At 49.1% G+C, this 18,453-nt stretch overlaps 1 protein-coding gene across 1 annotated transcript in view; it reads left to right on the top strand.

The window, feature by feature from the left end:
• Positions 1 to 1,206: 1,206 nt before the first annotated feature.
• LOC105854541 overlaps positions 1,207 to 18,453 on the top strand; it is a 187,684-nt gene continuing 170,437 nt past the window's right edge. The window contains exon 1 of the mRNA XM_012734284.1: positions 1,207 to 1,266. Coding sequence (XP_012589738.1) covers positions 1,207 to 1,266 — 60 coding nt within the window. The remainder of the gene's footprint in view (positions 1,267 to 18,453) is intronic.

Below are 18,453 nucleotides of genomic sequence, written 5' to 3' on the forward strand. Positions count from 1 at the left end.
CAAATACCCTCCTTACCTGCAGTGCTAAAGGTAGCTGTGGGGGCAGGAACAACACTGACTGCAGGCAGCTTCCGGGATGCCCCCAGGGGCCCTGGCCTCCTGGCATTCACCCTTGGGGCAGCCCCTACCTTGTGGAGAAGGGCTGACCATCTAATGGCACATTCCAGAAATGAATGGGCAGGATTCCAAGGCTAGGTAATGGAAAGGACGGTCTTCCCCGCTCTCGTTTGGACCATGCACTCTGAGGGAAATCAACCCCCAGCCCCACACACGGACAGGCCACGCTGCAGGGAGCCCAGGCCTCTGGCCAACAGCTGTGCGAGTTTCCCTTCTTGGAAGCAGACCCTCGGGCCCAGTCATGTCTCCAGGCACCACTGACATTGGGGCTGCCACCTCGTTGCGAGGTCTGGAGCCAGAGCCACCCAGCTCTGATGCTCCTGAACCCCTGACTCACAGAAACAATGAATGAATAACCCTCTCTTGTTAGTTTAAGCCAGCAAGTTTGGGGGTGATTTATTATGCAGCAACAGATAACTCATACACTGGCTTTAAAGAAGGCAAGTTAACTTACATCCAGGCTTTTAAATCACTTACTAGATCAGTGCCCTTGAGGAATTCACTTCATCTCTTATTTACAAATTCTTTGAAATCGAGATAATAATGTCTACCTCAAAGCATTGCTTTAAGGACTAAGTGTGACATATTACTTGTGCTTGTTTCAAGGTCAGCATTCTTGGGGCAACTCAACTGTTCCAGTTCAGCCCAAGGTTTCTTGGAGTTTGTGCTGAAAGTCCAGTGTCCGAGAATCCCTCCCTGCCAGGCAGACGGAGGTAGCTGGCCACCCTAGCATGCACTGACAGTTGAAGGTGACAAGAGTCGGTTACGCCAGAAGGTTCAGATGCCTGCGGTGAGCTGGCCCACCACCTCCTTACTAGCCACACACAGAAGTGCTGCTATAGGACACCTGTCCCATCTGGGGCACGGGATTCCCAGGCTGCAGTTCCTAGAACTTCCGCAGTCACCCTGGTCTGTGGGGGCTGCTGTCCCAGTCATTCTGGCCTTCAGCGGGACACTAACTTGTCCCACAGAGCAAAATGGCACAGAGCTGGTCCACACCCTCCTCAACATTAGTCTAGGGCATCTCCCCAGACACTGCAGGAGATCTGGGAGTGCTGAAAGGGAAATGCACACCCTTGCAAGCTAGAGATGGCGATTTTGGAGCCCGGTGCAGAACTGGCCTCAGGAACTCTGGCCTTAGGACCCCTGGTAAGCCCAAGTTGCATCCACAAAGGCCACATGTCCCAGGCTGTCCAGAGTCCAGCAGCCTGGGGACTCAGGGTATGCCACCATCTCAGACGCTGCAGGTTCTCTGTTGATTTGGGCAGACAGAAAGAATCTTGGAGCCTTAGGTCCATCTGATACACCTTTAGTGCCAAAGCAGGGGACAGGATACAGAGGCAAGAGAGGGACAGAGAGACAGACCGAATGGCGACTAAGCCTCCTGGTCCTCTTGTTCTGTGCCCGTGGCCACCACCTAACTGATAGCCTGTTGCGCAGGCCAGGCACCATCAAAGTTGAGAGCCATTTGTTTGCTGGAACAGACAAAGGTGGAAAACATAGTGGAGACATTTCAAGGTGGTGGGCTGTCTGCTGTCTGGCAGGCAAAGAGCAGGACTTGACCCGCTTTCCTTGTGGGTCAGCTGCCCCTTCTCCCTGGAGTTCTCAGCGGTAGACTGCCCATGTTGTCACCTCTGTCCAACCCAATGATCCCAATTCCCCTCCTCTCTATTAGGGTCACCCCACCAGCTGCTCGTGAGCGTGTACACCTTGATGATATGAACGATGGCGGTTCTATTGTACTGCCGATCATTTTCATGGTGTTCACGTGGCATCCAGCTATATGCTGCACCTCTCTCATTTTTGTTCTAATTATTCTCCTGGCTCATGGATTACTCGAGCTCCATGATCATCACGTGTCTTTTATTGATGACCCATAGTGCCCAGGCTGAACTCACAGCTGTTCTAGTTATGATCCCTGGTGCGCGTGTCTAGTGACTACAAAAGGTGCTTGTGGCAAACTGGGTGGTGGCCAGCACCTCCTCAGTACCCGGCCCAGCACCAGAGCACCCATCAACCCCAAGATGGACCAGCTTCCGCTCATCCTTCAGGTCCACACCGAGGTGCTGCCCCACTTGGAAAGCCCCCCCCAACTCCCATGGAGCTTCTCCCTCAGAGCTCACTCTGACACCCCACATCACAGGCTACGTCACAGTTGCCTTTGTTCGCCTGCCCGTCCCCCAGAGCCCCCAGACCTCTGCTTCACAGCTCAAGGCCAGTCTTGCTTAGCCTTCCCTCCCAGTGCCCACCACCATCCTAGAACATTCTATCGGTAAATATTTCTTTCAATCAATAATCTTGACTGAATGAATGCACCCAAGAATAAGTGCCTTTCCTTTCCACTTGGCCTGATTTTCTAGACCGACATTTGGGAAGCGGAGTGAAACGTTCGTTCCCTTCGCTCCCTTAGGACCCAAAGTTTGCAGGAGCTAATGAGCCAAGGACAGAAGGGAAGCAAAGACGGAGCACGGCGCTTGCACAGGGGCCGGGACTCCCTGAGGTGGACAGCAGCTGGCAACACTTCCCCAAGGAGAGTCAGTCCTGAGCAAAGCCAGGTTCGAAGAAGTCTCCAACCACCCGCTCTCTGTCCACACTCGTGTGAGAAGTCCAGACTAAAAGTAGAGCCTTGAGAGGGTTTTCTTTTCAAAACAAAATGACACAGACCTGGATGGGACCACCGACAAACTCCAGAGCTGCGTGGACTCCCTGTGGCCAGGAGTTACTGAGTGGCCCACCGTGGCCATCCCGTCGTCGTCGGCCCCCTGGACAGAGGCCCGAGGTCAGGGGCGTGAGCGAGCGTGTGGACTGCAAGGGAGGCCTGTGGCTTCCTGCCAGGTGCTCTGACTTCATGCATCAAGTGTCTCGTCCGAGAAGAGACGATGTCTTCCAGACATCCCCGTCACCTCCCCATCTGGTTTAGTACTTCTCCCGCCGCTGACTAAGGTGACTTGCAGCTTGCAAAATCAGGTCAAAGCAAACAGAGGGGAAGGATGTTCTAACAAGCAGACTTCCCCCAAGTAGTCAACAAGAGAAGAAGCAAAAATCACAAGGCAGCGCCTAGTAAAGAGGGGCAGAGTGGGCTTGCGGCTTGCAGAGCGTTCAGAGTCAAAGTGTTTTGAAATTCAGGCTCCACGACGGCGTGTCTGCGGGGGACGCTGAGCAGGCGGAGAGCGACGGCTCCTCAGAAGCTTGTTTAACTAGGAACTGGCTATTCTGTGGCTGCTGTTTGGAAGCCAAGAATTATACTGCATGTGGTTCTCCACGACAGCAAAGAGTAACAAGGAGCATGAAGTGTCAGGCTTGCTGCCGCAGCCGCCGGCACGAAGGGCAGGCGCGAACGCACACAGACCCCGAGTGGGCTCCTGGCAAGCGAGGGGGAGGGCTGTGTTATCATCCCGTCTTGTGCATTTGACCACACAACTTGATCCAGTGCCCAGGACTACGTGGGCGTCAGGTTTATGGATTCCGTCCAAGCCGGGCACCACTCGGCTCCAGCCAGGAACCTCTTGGATCTCTTTCAACGCAAGGGAGTGGGGTGACTTTGCTCCCTAGCTCATGCCATTTCTGTGGTCCCCTAGCCAGTCACAGTGGGGCTACGGATCATCCTCAAAGCATCTATTGGAGGCTCGATGTCTGTTCCACCTTTGTCATCCTGCCTTCCACTAGGTTGGGACTTAGTACATTTTCCACAAGATGGAGCGGCAAAGTAACTGCATAAAACTCACACTCACTTAGGGCTTTGCTTCTTTTTTTTTTTTTTTTCAAGTTTGCAAATCCAAATTCCCCATCTGCTCACAGAGCCTTGTCTGGAATTAGCCAGACGGAGTGATAGCCTTCCATAATAGAGTGGGTGCAGAGTTAAGGAAGTGAATTGAATTTACAGTGGTAAATTTTTCTTTGCCAAGAAACTCATCCAACTGGGGTTGGAAAACCAATCCTCAAGTCTTGGGTATTAATTGGACCCTTGGCCAAAGCAATCACTCTATCAGCCAATTAAGGCCCAGGGAGCAAGAGCGTGCTGTCATCCAGAGCCAGAATAGGCGGCTTAAAACCTGGTCACACACCATTGCTTTCCCGATGCCGCCAAACCCGTGACTTTGCCCCTTGGTCTCCAGTGACTTGAGCTCCCCTTCTTCAGTCTGCTGGCAAAATGAGGCGGCTTTTAAAGCTCTCCAGGACCCGGCTACCCAAGAGCATTAAAAAAAGAAGAAGAAGCCACAGCCAGTTATTGAAACTTGTGGGAAGCTGGTGAATTTTCAAGGAGGGCCCTGGGGGGGGCTTGTGTTCTTCAGGAAAGAGGCAAAGTGGGGAACCACCAGGTTCAGGATCCTGGAGGGCAGGGGGTGTGTCGATACAGGGTAGATAACAGTGCCTGTTTCTGTCTTCCTCTCCGACATGGAAAGGAGTAATAAATTCCTGATGGGGAGTTGCAGACCTGCTGTGATATTTTTCAGCATCATGTTTACCTGTCACGGATGTTTCCTCACTGGAAGACACATCAAGCCTTATCAACCTCTGGACAGGCCAGAGTCCAGACTTGGTCACTTTCTAGTTGACATGTCCTGGGCAGGGCATCTACATTCTAGAAATTTCCATCCTGTCAACACTTTGTCAAGTTACCGAAGTGTTTGAGTGAAAATTATTTCACATACTTATAGCAGAGTATATAATCAGTAAATATTAGTAACTGTTGTTAGTGTTCTTCAGTGACCATTTTCCCAAATCTTCCCTAACCTAGTCCATGACTCCTCTCCACAAAAAATCAGGTATTTGACTGGTTGTTGATTTCAGCCCGCAATCTGGGTAAGTGTTTTCTGACTTAGGTCATGATCTTATATTAAGATGCCAGAGACAGGTTGAGCTCCAGGAGATTTTCAGTTGAACTGCATGGTGTGGACACTACCCATATATACAAACAGCAAGTCTCTCCTTGCTACGTGACCAGAGACATGGAGAAAGGGAAGCAACTGCAGTACAGTTTTGGCCAAAGAGCATGCTCACTTGAAGTATCCTGACCACTCAAAAGATGTACAAGAGCTGATGAAACTCCACAAAAACAAAATGAACAACCCCATCAAAAAATGGGCAGAAGAGCTAAAAAGACACTTCTCCAAAGAGGAAATGCAGATGGCCAACAAGTAGATGAAAAAATGTGGGTGATTTGGTGATGGGAAACCCGTGGGGATTACAATTGAGATGAAAAAAAAAAAAAATGCTCAGCATCACCCGTCATAAGGGAGATGCAAATCAAAACCTCAATGAGATACCACCTCACCCCAGTGAGAATGGCACATCTGAAAACAGCCAGCAACGACAAATGTTGGCGAGGATGTGGAGAAAGGGGAACTTTCTTCCACTGCTGGTGGGAATGCAAACTGGCCCAACCACTATGAAAACAGCAAGTCTCTGTGGAAAGCATTTGAGGTTTCTCAAACTGCTAAAATGGAGCTTCCATAGACCCAGCAATCCCACTCCCAGGTATCTACCCAGAGGACACAAAAACATCAATTCAAAAGGACACCTGCACCCTCTGCTTATTGCTGCTCTATTTACAATAGGGAACATGTGGAAGCAGCCCAAATGCCCAAAAGAAGATGACTGGATTGAAAAGATGTGGTACATAGACACAATGGAATATTACTCAGCAACCAAAAAGATACACTCATGCCTTTTGCAGCAACATGGATGGAGCTGGAAGGGATCATGCTGAATGACATAAGCCAGAAAGAGAAGGGAAAATACTGGATGCTTTCACTCATACCAGGAGTGTAAGGGACCAGGGGGGAAAAAAACAATTGTAACAAAGCAAAAATGAAAAATAACAAACAACTATAAACCACAGACAATCAACGGGGGGGGGGGGGGGCGGTGAAGAAGTGAACAGGATCAAAACTGGGTAGGAAGCGCGCTCGGGGCTGTGGTGACGGCACACGGGTAAAGTGGTGGTGGGGGGAAGTTCGCAGGGAGAAAATGCACAAAATGAAGAATGATGTAAACTCAATCCATATATATATAAAAATGAAAGATTCTGGTCACCGAGGCACAAGGGAGGGCTCTTTGTGGATGGCGCAAGCTGTGAACTGCCGCTGCTCTGGGAGCATCCGGCGACGGGAAGGGAGCGCCCTACAGCCACAGTCTGTGGCAGTCAGACGCAGCCCTAGCAAGTTTACGGGCAACTGAGCTGGTCAGAAGCTACCGGAACGTCCCCCGGCTGAGAAGCAGCTCGCAGGGCTTGACTGAGGCACAGAACCACGAGGCGGTGTCCCTGTGGCCTGGCTGGCTGGACAAAGAAGACACTGTTGTCCGAAGACACAGAGAGGCTTCAGTTTGACCATCCTGACGTCCCTGCCGACACAACCCAGGGTAGCTGGCTTTGCTCAAGGATGACTCAGCCACGGCGGCGATCACAGTTCACGAGGCGACTTAGAATTCCTGACTTCCAAGCCGAACACGAAGGGCGTCACAGAAAAAAGAGAAGCCCCTGTCCATTCGCCCGTCTCCCCGACTCAGTGTCCTTGCTAGTGCTCACCTCCTCTGACATCGTCCCCTCCCAGTCCGCCCTGCTAAACTCCTGATGGTCATCTCCCTGCCCCTCCAGCATGTCTTTTGCAGGGAGTTCTCGCAACGTGAATGAAATGAATGGGCACCAGGGGACTGGCTAGGACTGTGCTTTGGAAAAACGCCCCTGGCCTGATAAGCTTCAAGGGCTTAGTGACAAAGCAATTAGTTTACCATTAGGTAGGAGCCATGTGCCAAAGACTGGGAAGATCTTAGCAGGAAAGATGGAAAATTCTTTTCCAGGCAGAGGGATCCATTAAAAACAGACTGCAGGCTTTCAGACGAAACACAGGGGATTCGTAGATGAGCAAAGCATATGCTCGCCCCCTCCTGCCTGTCCGTCCACCCCACGGGTGCCCGGTTCTGTTCCAGGCCTGGAAACGACCACACCTGCCCTGCCCCAGCGGACACTGGCAGGTGGACCCCGAGACCCGGCCAGGCTCACTCAGCCCCGCCGCCAAATACCGCTTGACGGCGCCCTGTCCTAGTTCCCAGGCACCTTCTGCTCCAGAGGACGCTCGTTCAGAGACTGGCCCTTACAACCGTGACTTCCAAAGATGACCACTGATATTTTACAAGCTTCGACGGCATTGCGTTTACAGGTTGAAAGCTCATTAGCCCCTCCAAGGGCACAGAATAATCACGCTGGTCAAATCCCTACTGAAACAGCCAAAGCGGGAGGGTGTTCAGCTGCACCCACCGCTATCACCAGAAAGACTCGAGCAAAGCGCTGGACACACTAGAGCCACAGGACGCCCTCACCAGGTCAGCCTGGCGCCCTGAGAGCCGGCCTGCTGGGCACAGGTGCCCGCCGAGAAGGCGAGCAAAGGCAAGCCAGGATGGTCTCCATAGCGACCGTCCCCAACCAGCCGGTGCTGAGGTTACCCTCTACCCTTTTGCCCAGCTTATCCCAGCAACAGCTCTATAAAATAGGTGTTTCTGTGCCTGTTTTACAAGTGAGGATTCCAAGGCACAGAGTGACTTGCCCAGTTCCTCCATCACTAAGTCGTGAGGATTAGGGATGAGAATCAGAGCTGGGACTGTTTGGCGGCTTGAAACCTGTGTTTGAAGGCGTCTCACGACCACCTTCCCCCCACTCCCTCCCCATCTCAACAACTACCTGAGTGTGTCTCAGAGGTGAGGGCGCTTCTGAGTCTTCTGAGTGTTTGTAAAAGTACAGCTTCTGACTCTGGAGAGCGGGATGAACGCAGCCTGGGTTTCTGCATTTCCAGCGCACACCCAGGAGGGTCAGCTGCTGCTGGTCTTGGGGGCCACACTGAGGAGGGAGGTAATGCGAGCTCCTCCTGGTCTGTGTGCAAAGAGGGTGCCCGTGAGGGAGGGAGGGCGGGTGGCAGAGATGGAAGAGGGAGGTGGCCAGTTTCCCTCCTGCAATAAGTTGTCCTGTCCCCTGATGTACCTGTGACAAGAACCCCACCAAAGCAATAACCTTCTTCCAGCTCATTTCTTACAGGAACTGTGTCAAGTGTCCCTCTCCTGTGCCTTTTGTACAACATGCATGGGTCTCAAATTTGGCATTGTAAGAAATAAGCTTCCAGGAAATGCAGATGGCCAACAGGCATATGAAAAAATGTTCAACATCACTCGTCATAAGGGAGATGCAAATTAAAGCCACAATGAGATACCACCTCACCCCAGTGAGAATGGCACATCTTCAAACAACTAGCAACAACACATGTTGGCGAGGATGTGGAGAAAAAGGAACTCTCCTGCACTGCTGGTGGGAATGCAAACTAGTACAACCACTATGGAAAACTGTTTGGAGATTCCTCAAACTGCTCAACATGGAGCTCCCCTACGACCCAGCAATCCCACTCCTAGGTATCTACCCAAAAGACACAAAAACACTGATTCATAAAAATACCCGCAGCTCCATGTTTACTGCTACTTTATTTACACTAGGAAAGACATGGAAACAGCCCAATGCCCAAAAGTGGATGACTGAATTAAAAAGATGTGGTATATATATGCAATGGAATATTACTCAGCAACCAAAAAGATAAATTCATACCTTTTACAGCAACATGGATGGGGTTGGAAGGGATCATGCTTAGTGAAATAAGCCAGAGAGAAAAGGAAAAATACCGGATGGTTTCACTCATAGCAGGAATATAACGGACCAGACAAGAAAATAATAATAATAATGAGCAACTATAAACCAGAGACATTTTATGGGGTGCAGTGGGAATGGGATAAAAAAACAGTGGGGGGGGGAGGGAAATACACTGGATTATGGTGATGGGAAGCCCACGGGGATTGCAACTGAGATGGGAAAAGGCACAACATGATGTAAAAATAAACTATTATATTATTTAAAATACATAAGACAACATAGCATAACAAAGTTTATGTTTAGTTTATACAAAGTTTGGTTTAGTTTAACACTGTTAATAATAAAAACAAAATTATATTAAAAAGAAAGAGAGAGAGAGGAAGAAAAGAAGGAAGGAAGGGAGATAAGGAGGGAGGGAGGGAGGCAGGAAGAAGCCTCCAGGAAAAAGAGCCAGAGAGACCCCTTCCCGGATGCAGCCTCAGGACCCGGCAGGGGTCCTGAGAGCAGAAACTGTGCCCAAGCAGGGACCCCAAAGCCAGCAAGGACATCTTGTAGAGCTCTAAGGGACCCTGATGGAAGATGGCACTGGTCTTCACTAACAGCATCAGCGGTTAGTGATCTCGGAGTGCGGCTGAGTCTGAGGGACGCTTCGGAGACAGCAGGGAGCCCCGGAATCTCCGGGGCCGGCGCCTCCCACTTGCAGGCCTCACCCTGAGAGCAGCATCAGGAAGTGCCCAGCTCAGCCCACGCCCTTCTTGGCATGAGCTTGTCCCTCCTGGAGCAACCCACCCTGCAGTGTTGGTAAAGGGTTGGGCAGGAAACACGAGGTGCTTCACCCCGACATTCATGACTACGTGGCCGAAATGTGACTGTCCCCCACCCCCAGAGGGGCTGTCCGGGACGGACGCATTTAACAGGGAGTTTCCAAGCAGAGGCTGGCGCTGGGCACAGTGCGGCAAGCCCAGGGGCTGGGAATGGAGCGGGGGAGGGGGCATGTGTGGGAGAGGACGGACGCTGTGTGGCCAAATCACGGCTGGGCCCGGAGGCCGTCGCCGGCTTGCTGGGAAGCGGCGGGCCAGAGGACCCACCTACACTTACTGAGCACTCGCTCCGTGCCGGGCACCTTGCAGCGCTCCAGTGTTGCCTGACTCCGTCCCGTCACTATCACCCAGAGGAAAAAGGACCCCGAGAAGGAGGCAGGTGCCCAGCTCCAGCTGCCAGAGGCTTCAGAGAGCCGCCCTCGGCTCACCCGGCCGGGCCGAGGTGCTGCTTAGGTGAACCCAGGCAGGCGGGGTCCAGGCACCCCGGAACTGCCCCCCCTGCAGGTAGGGAAGGGCGGTATTGGAGGGGCACCGGCAACACATTCAAGGGGTCACAGCTCAGACGAGGTGACACTGACACTCAGAAGACTTTGTTCCAAATTCGTAGGTCTACAAGTCTGGGGTGTTGCCTCAGGCTCTGCCCAGCGAAAACAGTTCAGGGAGGAGTGAGCCTGGGGAAAGGGCTTGGGGAGATGCGTAGCTACCTGGGAGAGAAGAGGGGGAGAGGTTTCCAGCCACCGGGGTGAACATCCAGGGTTCCCAGATCCCAGATCAAGAACCATACAGCCGGGCCCTCCCCAGGGCGCAGCGGGTCAGAGCGCAGCACTGAGAAGCTGAAGCCGCTTCCACAAGAGTTCGAGCCCCGCCTGCCCCAGAGGAGACCCCAGGGCGCGGCAGACCTCTCCTGACCCGCCCGCTGCTCCCCTCAGCAGTGTGCTTTGTCGATCTGCCTGTTCTGCTCCCCACTCTTACTGCACCTGTACCCTAGTTCTGTACGCACAAATAAATAAATCTCTCTCTCTCTCTCTAAAGAAAAAAAAGAACCCTACAGCTGTATTCTCTCCGGGGGACAAGAATAAAGGAAATGAATGATTTTGGCTTAGCGAATGACAACCGTTTCCCTCCTGATATTTTCTTTCATTAAGATTTATTTATTTTGGCACACAAGAACTGGGGTATAGGTCAGAGGTGCAGGGGCTGCGAGGATTCACCAGAGACAGAGCGGGGAGCAGAACAGGAAGAGCCACTGAAATCCACTGCTGAGGGGGGCAGCGGGGAGACAAGAGGGGTCTGCTGCGCCCTGTGGGTCAGCTCAGACCACAGCAGTCACAGCGCTGAGAAGTGACCCCTGGGCCACCACGGAGGCCCCTCCTTCCTCATCTTCTCCCTCAGGCAGGTGACCACAGGCTGGAAAGAAGAGGTGAGGCGGTGCAGGGGAGCGGCAGGGCGAGGGAAGAGCACACGGGACGGTGGTGCTGGACCACGGCCGCTGTGGTGGTGGGAGAACTGCAGGGCTGCACCCAAGGGGCGGGACAAAAGCGACAAAGACGCAAGAAGGTACAGAAGTGGGGTTCCGGTGACTCGCGGGATTTGAAGCGCAAGGTGAGACCCCTGCGAAACGGAGCTTGGGAGGGTCAGCTCTCCGCCCCGCTCCTCCGCCCGTGCCTGGCTGCAATGCGACTGAGCTTTGCTCAGTGAGCTCCCTGCTCTCGGTAGCAAATGGCAACGAGGTGCAGATCTCCATCATCCCTAACTGGCCACTGAGGGTGTCCAAGTGGGTCTAGTCACTGCCCTAACGAACACCTCCCCCTTGTTCTCGGGATGAAGCCCACGCTCCCTGGCGAGTCCCACCTGGCCCGTCACCTGTCCTTGAGCTCGTCCCAGCGTCCACCCTCCAGTCCCTTGTCACCAGCTCACGACCGCTTCCCCACTCCATGGGCATCTCCCCAAAATGCCTCTCACACAGAAAACACTGAAAATATTGAGATGAGGGTCTCCTGGTGGCGTGAGAGGTCAAACACAGCACTGCACAGCTCTCTGCAGCTCTCTGCAGCCACTGCAGCGTGAGTTCGCGCCCCGCCAGCGAGCTGACGCTCCTCTCCCCACTGATGCCCTCAGCAGTGGATTTCATTACATTCTGTCTCTGGTGTACCCCTGCACCTCTGGCCTGTACCCCAGTTCTAGTATGCATAAATAAATGTCTTAAAAAATACTGAGATGGCATCAACACCAAGTTACATTTACTATATATGTATTATGTACTAGCATACAGAAAACAAATATTTAATATCCTCAAACACTGAGAATGGTTAGAAGCTATCTTTTTTCCAATTAGTACATGAACTCTTTCTAGAGTTCATGGGATATTAAATATTTATAATGACAGAAATAGGGAGTTGGCAAAACCAGGAATATAGTGGGAACATAAACATAGGATATTTAGATAGTTAGAGAGGCAGGCAGGCAGGCAAATAGACAGACAGACAGACAGACAGACAGACAGACAGACAGGATAGATAGATTCCATAGCAAATTATCATAAACTGGGTGGCTTCAGAGAACAGAAATCTCTTCCCTCGTCATTCTGGGGAGAGACTTAACCCTTAAGTCTTAAGTCAAGTTTTCCAAAAGTCTGTGCTCCCTCCAGGTGCTGCAGCTGGAATCTGTTCCCTGCTCAGCTCAGCTTCCAGTACCTGCCAGAACCCCCCAGCTCAGGGCTGAATGTCACATTGTCTCGTCTTCTGTCTTCTACTCTCTGTCTTCCCTGTGTCTTTTTTTTTTTTAAAGATTTATTTATTTGTGCGTACAGAACTGGGGTACAGGCCAGAGGTGCAAGGGCACGGAGAGGCTTCCCCAGAGACAGAGCGGGGAGCAGAACGGGCAGATGAAGGAAGCCCACTGCTGAGGGGAGCAGCGGGCGGGTCAGGAGAGGTCTGCCGCGCCCTGTGGTCACCTCCAGGGCAGGCGGGATTCGAACTCATGCGGAAGCGGCTTTTTAGCCTCTCAGTGCTGTGCTTTAACCCTCTGCGCCACCAGGGAGGGCCCCCTGTGTCTCTTTTAAGGACACCTGGTATTGGATTTGGGACCCACCAGGAAAATCCAGGACAATCTCCTCACCTCAGACCCTTCACCTAAATACATCTGTTAAGACCCTTTTCCCAAACACTGTCACCTTCACAGATTCACACGGTTAGGTCATGGACAGGTCTTCTGGAGGGGGGAACCGTTCAACCCATTCTAAGTAGGTGGAAATAGACAGCCTTCCATTTACCTGTTAGATTTCACTAAATTCCATCTGTTGTACAATCTTACTTAGTCTCTTCTCTTACTTCCCTAACTATTTAAGTGTGAGTCACCAGCCATTTGTTTTAGCATATCATTTTGGGGGCAAAAACTCACATCAGATTACACTTTTACAAAGATGATTGTCAAAACAGAGATCAAAACTTATCCTGAGTTAATATGTGATTCAAACCAGAGGCTTCTTTCTCTCACCACGTCTGGAGAAAGATCGTCCAAAAACCGAGAGCTATATTTCCCCTGGGCTTTTCACAGGCTGAAAGGCCACAGAGCTCATAGGTCATGATGGGTGAATAAACTTACTTGATAAACTTTGACCAAGAGCATGGGGTTCCAGGGACACCCCTGCCCTGTAAGGCACGCCTACTGAAAGTCGCTATTTTTTAGAGTGCCCGGTTTCTTTACTCTTCCATTCCTCCATGCTGAAGGTACCCTACAAAGAAAAAGTGAGACACTTCTCCAAAGAGGAAAGGCAAATGGCCAACAGTCATAAGAAAAAATGTTCAGTATCACTAGTTGTCAGGGAAATGCAAATCAAAACCACAATGAGTTATCACCTTAAGATATCACCAGTAAGAATGAGATAGAACTGATATCACTAGTAAGAACTGAGATATCACCAGTAAGAATGGTTCACATCAAAAACCCCAAGAATAAATGCTGGTGAGGATGGAGATAAAGGAGTCCTCTTAACACTGCTGGTAGGAATGCAAACTGGTCAGCCACTGTGCAAATCTGTGTGAAGTTTCCGAAGAACATGAAAAATGGATCTACCATATCATCTAGCAATTCTTCTCCTTGGCATCTACCCAAAGGATATAAAACACTAATTCGGAAGGAAACCTGCACTCCAATGCTTGCTGCAGCACTACCTACAGTAGCCAAGATGTGGAAACAACCCAAATGCCCCCAACTAGATGAATGGGTGAAACGACTGTGGCATATTTATATAGTGGAATATTACACAGCAATCAAAAAGGACAAAGTCATGCCATTTTTGACAATATGGATGGAACTGGAAGGGATACCAGCCAAAATCAGTCAAAAGGAAAAAGATAAATACTGAGTGGTCCCCCTTACATGTGGAATATAGAGAAACCAAACAAAAGAGCAAGAAAAGTTAAAGTTAGCAAGCTGACCACAGCTCTGAGGCATACAGTAAAAGATGGAGCGGAAAGGGGCTCAAAAGAGATCGACACACACAAGGGAATCTGTGATGGTTCACAGGTGATAAGGTGGTTGGAGAATTGTGGGGACTATAAACAATGTAAACAAGCTAATTAATTAATTTAAAAATTAAATAATATAAATAAATAATAATATCTCCAGGCAAAAGAAAAAGAAATTTGTTAATGGTCAGTGGGAGAGGAAATTTGTGGGGTTTTTTTTCTGTTTTATTTCCAAAATGCAAATGATCCAAAGAAAGCTTTTTACTTTCTCTGCACCCCAGGCTGGCTGGACTTTGCTGCTTGGCTGTCCATGAAAACACAGTGAGGAGAGACCTGAATAAAGAGAGGTAGCATGCTCAGGGAATGGAGAGGTGTCGGGGGTGGGGGAGGCTGTGGAAAGGACTAGAAAAGCAAAAGGAAAGAAATCTTTAGCAGGAAAATGTTTCCATATACAGTACAATAAATATATATATTTTTCCATTTTAATCTGCCCCTTCAATTGCTAAAACACCTCTCTCCATTGATGACTTTCATTTTCTTCCTGTCGATGCAACTGCTGTGACTCACCTTGTAAAATCCTTACTAGTGTTCTGTACTGCCATAAGCTAACAGAATTCCCCGCAGCTTGCCAAAGTAAAACAGAGAAAGTGCCATTACTTTTGAAAAGCATTATTTGTAGAACATCTCTTTAGCAACACTAGCCAGGTGTCAGCAAGGTTTTAACCACCTTAGCAAGGTCACCAGCTCAAGACCTCCTGCCAACTCCCCAAGGAGATTTAAACGTCAAAGGTCACTTCTGGTTAGCAGGAAGAATTTTGTCTTATTTAACTTCACTCAGTGTAAAACTTTCTGGTTTTTCAAATGTACTCTTGACGCTATATTCAGATAGCTAATGTAAGTGTATTAACGGCTTCCATAGGTGTGGGGGCCCATATCTGGCCTGGGAGTTCTGTATTTATCCATGCATTCACATCACCAAATTACCTGAAGAATTAAGGAATTATTCCATCTGAAAACCACCTTTACTTCGCTGATTTTCTTTCAGATTTTTTCAGTTAAAAGAATTTTACCTGAGCCCTCCCTGGTGGCACAGTGGGTTAGAGCGCAGCACTGCGAAGTGGGCCTCAGCACTCTGCAGTGCGAGTTTTGATCCCCAGCCCCGGAGGTGACCCACAGGGCGCGGCAGACCTCTCCTGACCCGCCCGCTGCTCCCCTCAGCAGTGGACTTTGTCGAACTGCCTGTTCTGCTCCCCACTCTGTCTCTGGTGCAGCCTCTCACCGCCCCTGAGCCTCTGGCCTTTACCCCAGTTCTGTATGCACAAATAAATAAATCTTTAAAAAAAAAATTCAGTTGTAGGGGCCTCCCTGGTGGTGCAGCAGGTTGAAGCGCAGCACTGAGAAGCTAAAGCCGCTTCCGCACGAGTTCGTTCGATCCCCGCCTGCCCTGGAGGTGACCACATGGCGCGGCAGACCTCTCCTGACCCGCCCGCTGCTCCCCTCAGCAGTGTTCTTCGTCAGCCTGCCTGTTCTGCTCCCCGCTCTGTCTCTGGTGAATTCTCTCACCACCCCTGTACCTCTGGCCTGTACCCCACTCCTTTAAATAAAATCTTTAAAAAAGAGAGAGAATTTGACCTATGTAAAACTCCTGAGTACATATCTCAACAGTTATCTGCATTTTTTTCTTGTATATTCCTGTTAAAAATTTCTTTACTAAAAAAAAAAAAATTGGAATATAGCATTCCTTTGAATAAAAATTTCATTAATAGGCCAGAATTATGTAGGAAATAAAGTGAACTAGGACTAGTATTACTCACTTATACTCACAGTTTAATACCATATGATTAAATTCTCAATTCCTATTATTAACATGACATTTATATCCTGTTTAACTGCCTGGATTAAAAAAATACAGTTCCTTAGAAGCACGAAGCCCAAATGCAGAATAAACCACAGTGCTTCGAATTAATTGCTTTTATTACTCAACGCAAATACAAAGTATAATGTAAATGGTAAAGGCTGCAGAGTACAGCTGGAAAATATTGCCCTCTTGATGGAAGTTACCTTAATTGTGAAATAATTCCCAAGCCAGGATATCATCATTTAAATTTACTTTTCTGTCCCCTGGCAACATTTTACTATTCCGCATCGAACTAATAAAGTTTACCTCAGCTGTTTATTTACAGTTACTGATGTCAGTTGCCAAGCCCATAAAATACATAAACTCTATTATTTATCACAAGAAATATGTGTGGTTTTATAGAGAGTTATGGTCAATTTTCTGTGCATTTTATAGGCTGTGTAGCCAACACCGTCTCCTAAGACAGCTTCTACCCCGAGGCTGCCGTTTCCCAGCTGTTACGTTAAACATTACTCACTACTTATTTGGTAAGAATTCTCATTTAATGCGTATTATGCCTCTATATTTAATTAGTGCTTCACTCACCCGATCAGGTCCCTACTGGGTCCCAGGTGCTATGTGGTGTCAGGGGGATAAATAAGCTCTACAGTGAAGGGTCCTGATGGACCCAGCAGACAAGACACTGAAAGCGTGAGCGAGGGGCAATGAGAATCCACCCCAGAGGCCAACAGTCAGAGTCACAACCACAAGCTCACATAATGGCCAACAGCACCATCAGGGACTGGCATCAGGCAGATCTCCGGCGAAACGGGAGGTGAGTTACCAGAGGCCGCCTAACTTGTGCGCCCTGTGAAAACGCCGAACACCTTAGGCTAGCAGCTTCTGTGCTGAACAACATCATCAGCTTGTCTCAGTGCCAGCAAAGTGCTCGTAAGAGATATTTCTACATCCGCGCAAGTCATTCTCCTCATGGTGCCGTGCAATGAATTAGCAAACACTGAACTAAACTCCCAGGGGAAAGGCAGAGTTGGATCCTTGGAGTCTGATCACAGCATGTTCCGTCAGTTAACACCTTACCTCTACTTTATGTGTTTTTACTAACGGCGCCTCCTTTACTGGTGTGGATTCACTAACATTAAGCTCACCGATGTCACTGTAACTCATACCTTAAACAAGTTTAGCTAACACTTGAGACACAGCCGAAGCTTCTCGGCCTTAGGGGGCATCCAGAGACACTCTACTTGGGAGGACATTTTATTTATTTATTTTTTAAAATTTATTTATTGATGCATACAGAACTAGGGTACAGGCCAGAGGTGCAGGGCCGGTGAGAAGACTCAAGAGAGACAAAGAGGGAGCAGAACAGGCAGATGGACGAAGCACACTGCTGAGGGGAGCAGCAAAACTACTGACCAACAAAAGACTGCAAAGCTGGCACAAAGCTGGTCACTTCTCCATACCATGAGAGCGGGTAAGAGGGCGAAATGTCCTTGCGTTCAACTTCACCTGGGGCCATGTGCATCAGGAGACTCAGATTTCTGCGGCTCTGTGTATGTGCTTGAGTGAGCAAAATCATCAGAGTAGCAAATAATAAAACGCATCTGATTCTGTCGATACATTTTTTTCCCTCCTTATCATGAAAATGCTCAAAGGCGCACAAAAGTAAGCTATCAACACGTTCTCTAGCTGAGCCTCATTCATCAGAATTGCCTCTATGACAAACATGTATTCAGAAGGTGAAATCTGCACCCGTGCTTTTTAAATAAACAGGTTAGCACACAGGGTGGGGGAGCCAGAGCCCACCACCTCAAGATACACCTTTTTGGCCAAAGTCTGATTTCATGGGAGGGGGTCTGAAGGCTGGACGGAAGTGACCTTTGAAAAGGATAATTACAGGGGTCTCCCTGGTAGCACAAGGAGTTAAAGTACAACACTACATTTCAATGAAAACAAAAAGAATCAAATACCTGGAAGTCAACCTAACAAAGGAGGTAAAAGACCTCTACAAAGAAAATTACAAAACACTGTTAAAAGAAATACAAGAAGACACCATGAAATGGAAAGACATCCCCTGCTCATGGATCGGGAGAATTAACATCATCAAAATGGCCATCCTGCCAAAAGCAATATACAGATTTAATGCCATCCCCATAAAAATCTCAATGACATTCTTCAAAGAAATAGAAAAAATGTTGATGAGATTCATATGGAACAACAAAAAACCTCGAATAGCCAAAATCATGTCTAAGAAAAATCAAAATGGAGGAATTACAATCCCAAACTTCAAGCTGTACTACAAAGCCATAATAATCAAAACTGCATGGTACTGGAATAAGAATAGACATACAGACCAGTGGATTTGAATAGAAAATCCAGATATAAACCCACGAGTTTATGGACACCTAATTTTTGACAAAGGAGAAAGAAGATACAATGGAACAAAGAAAATTTGTTCAGCAAGTGGTGCTGGGAAAACTGGGAAGCTACATGCAAAAAAATGAAACTAGATCACTGCCTCACTCCAGTCACAAAAATCAGCTCGAAGTGGATTAAAGACCT

This window comes from Condylura cristata, unplaced genomic scaffold, assembly GCF_000260355.1.
Source record: "Condylura cristata isolate star-nosed mole 26May11 unplaced genomic scaffold, ConCri1.0 scaffold00052, whole genome shotgun sequence".
NCBI classification, from domain to species: Eukaryota; Metazoa; Chordata; class Mammalia; order Eulipotyphla; family Talpidae; genus Condylura; species Condylura cristata.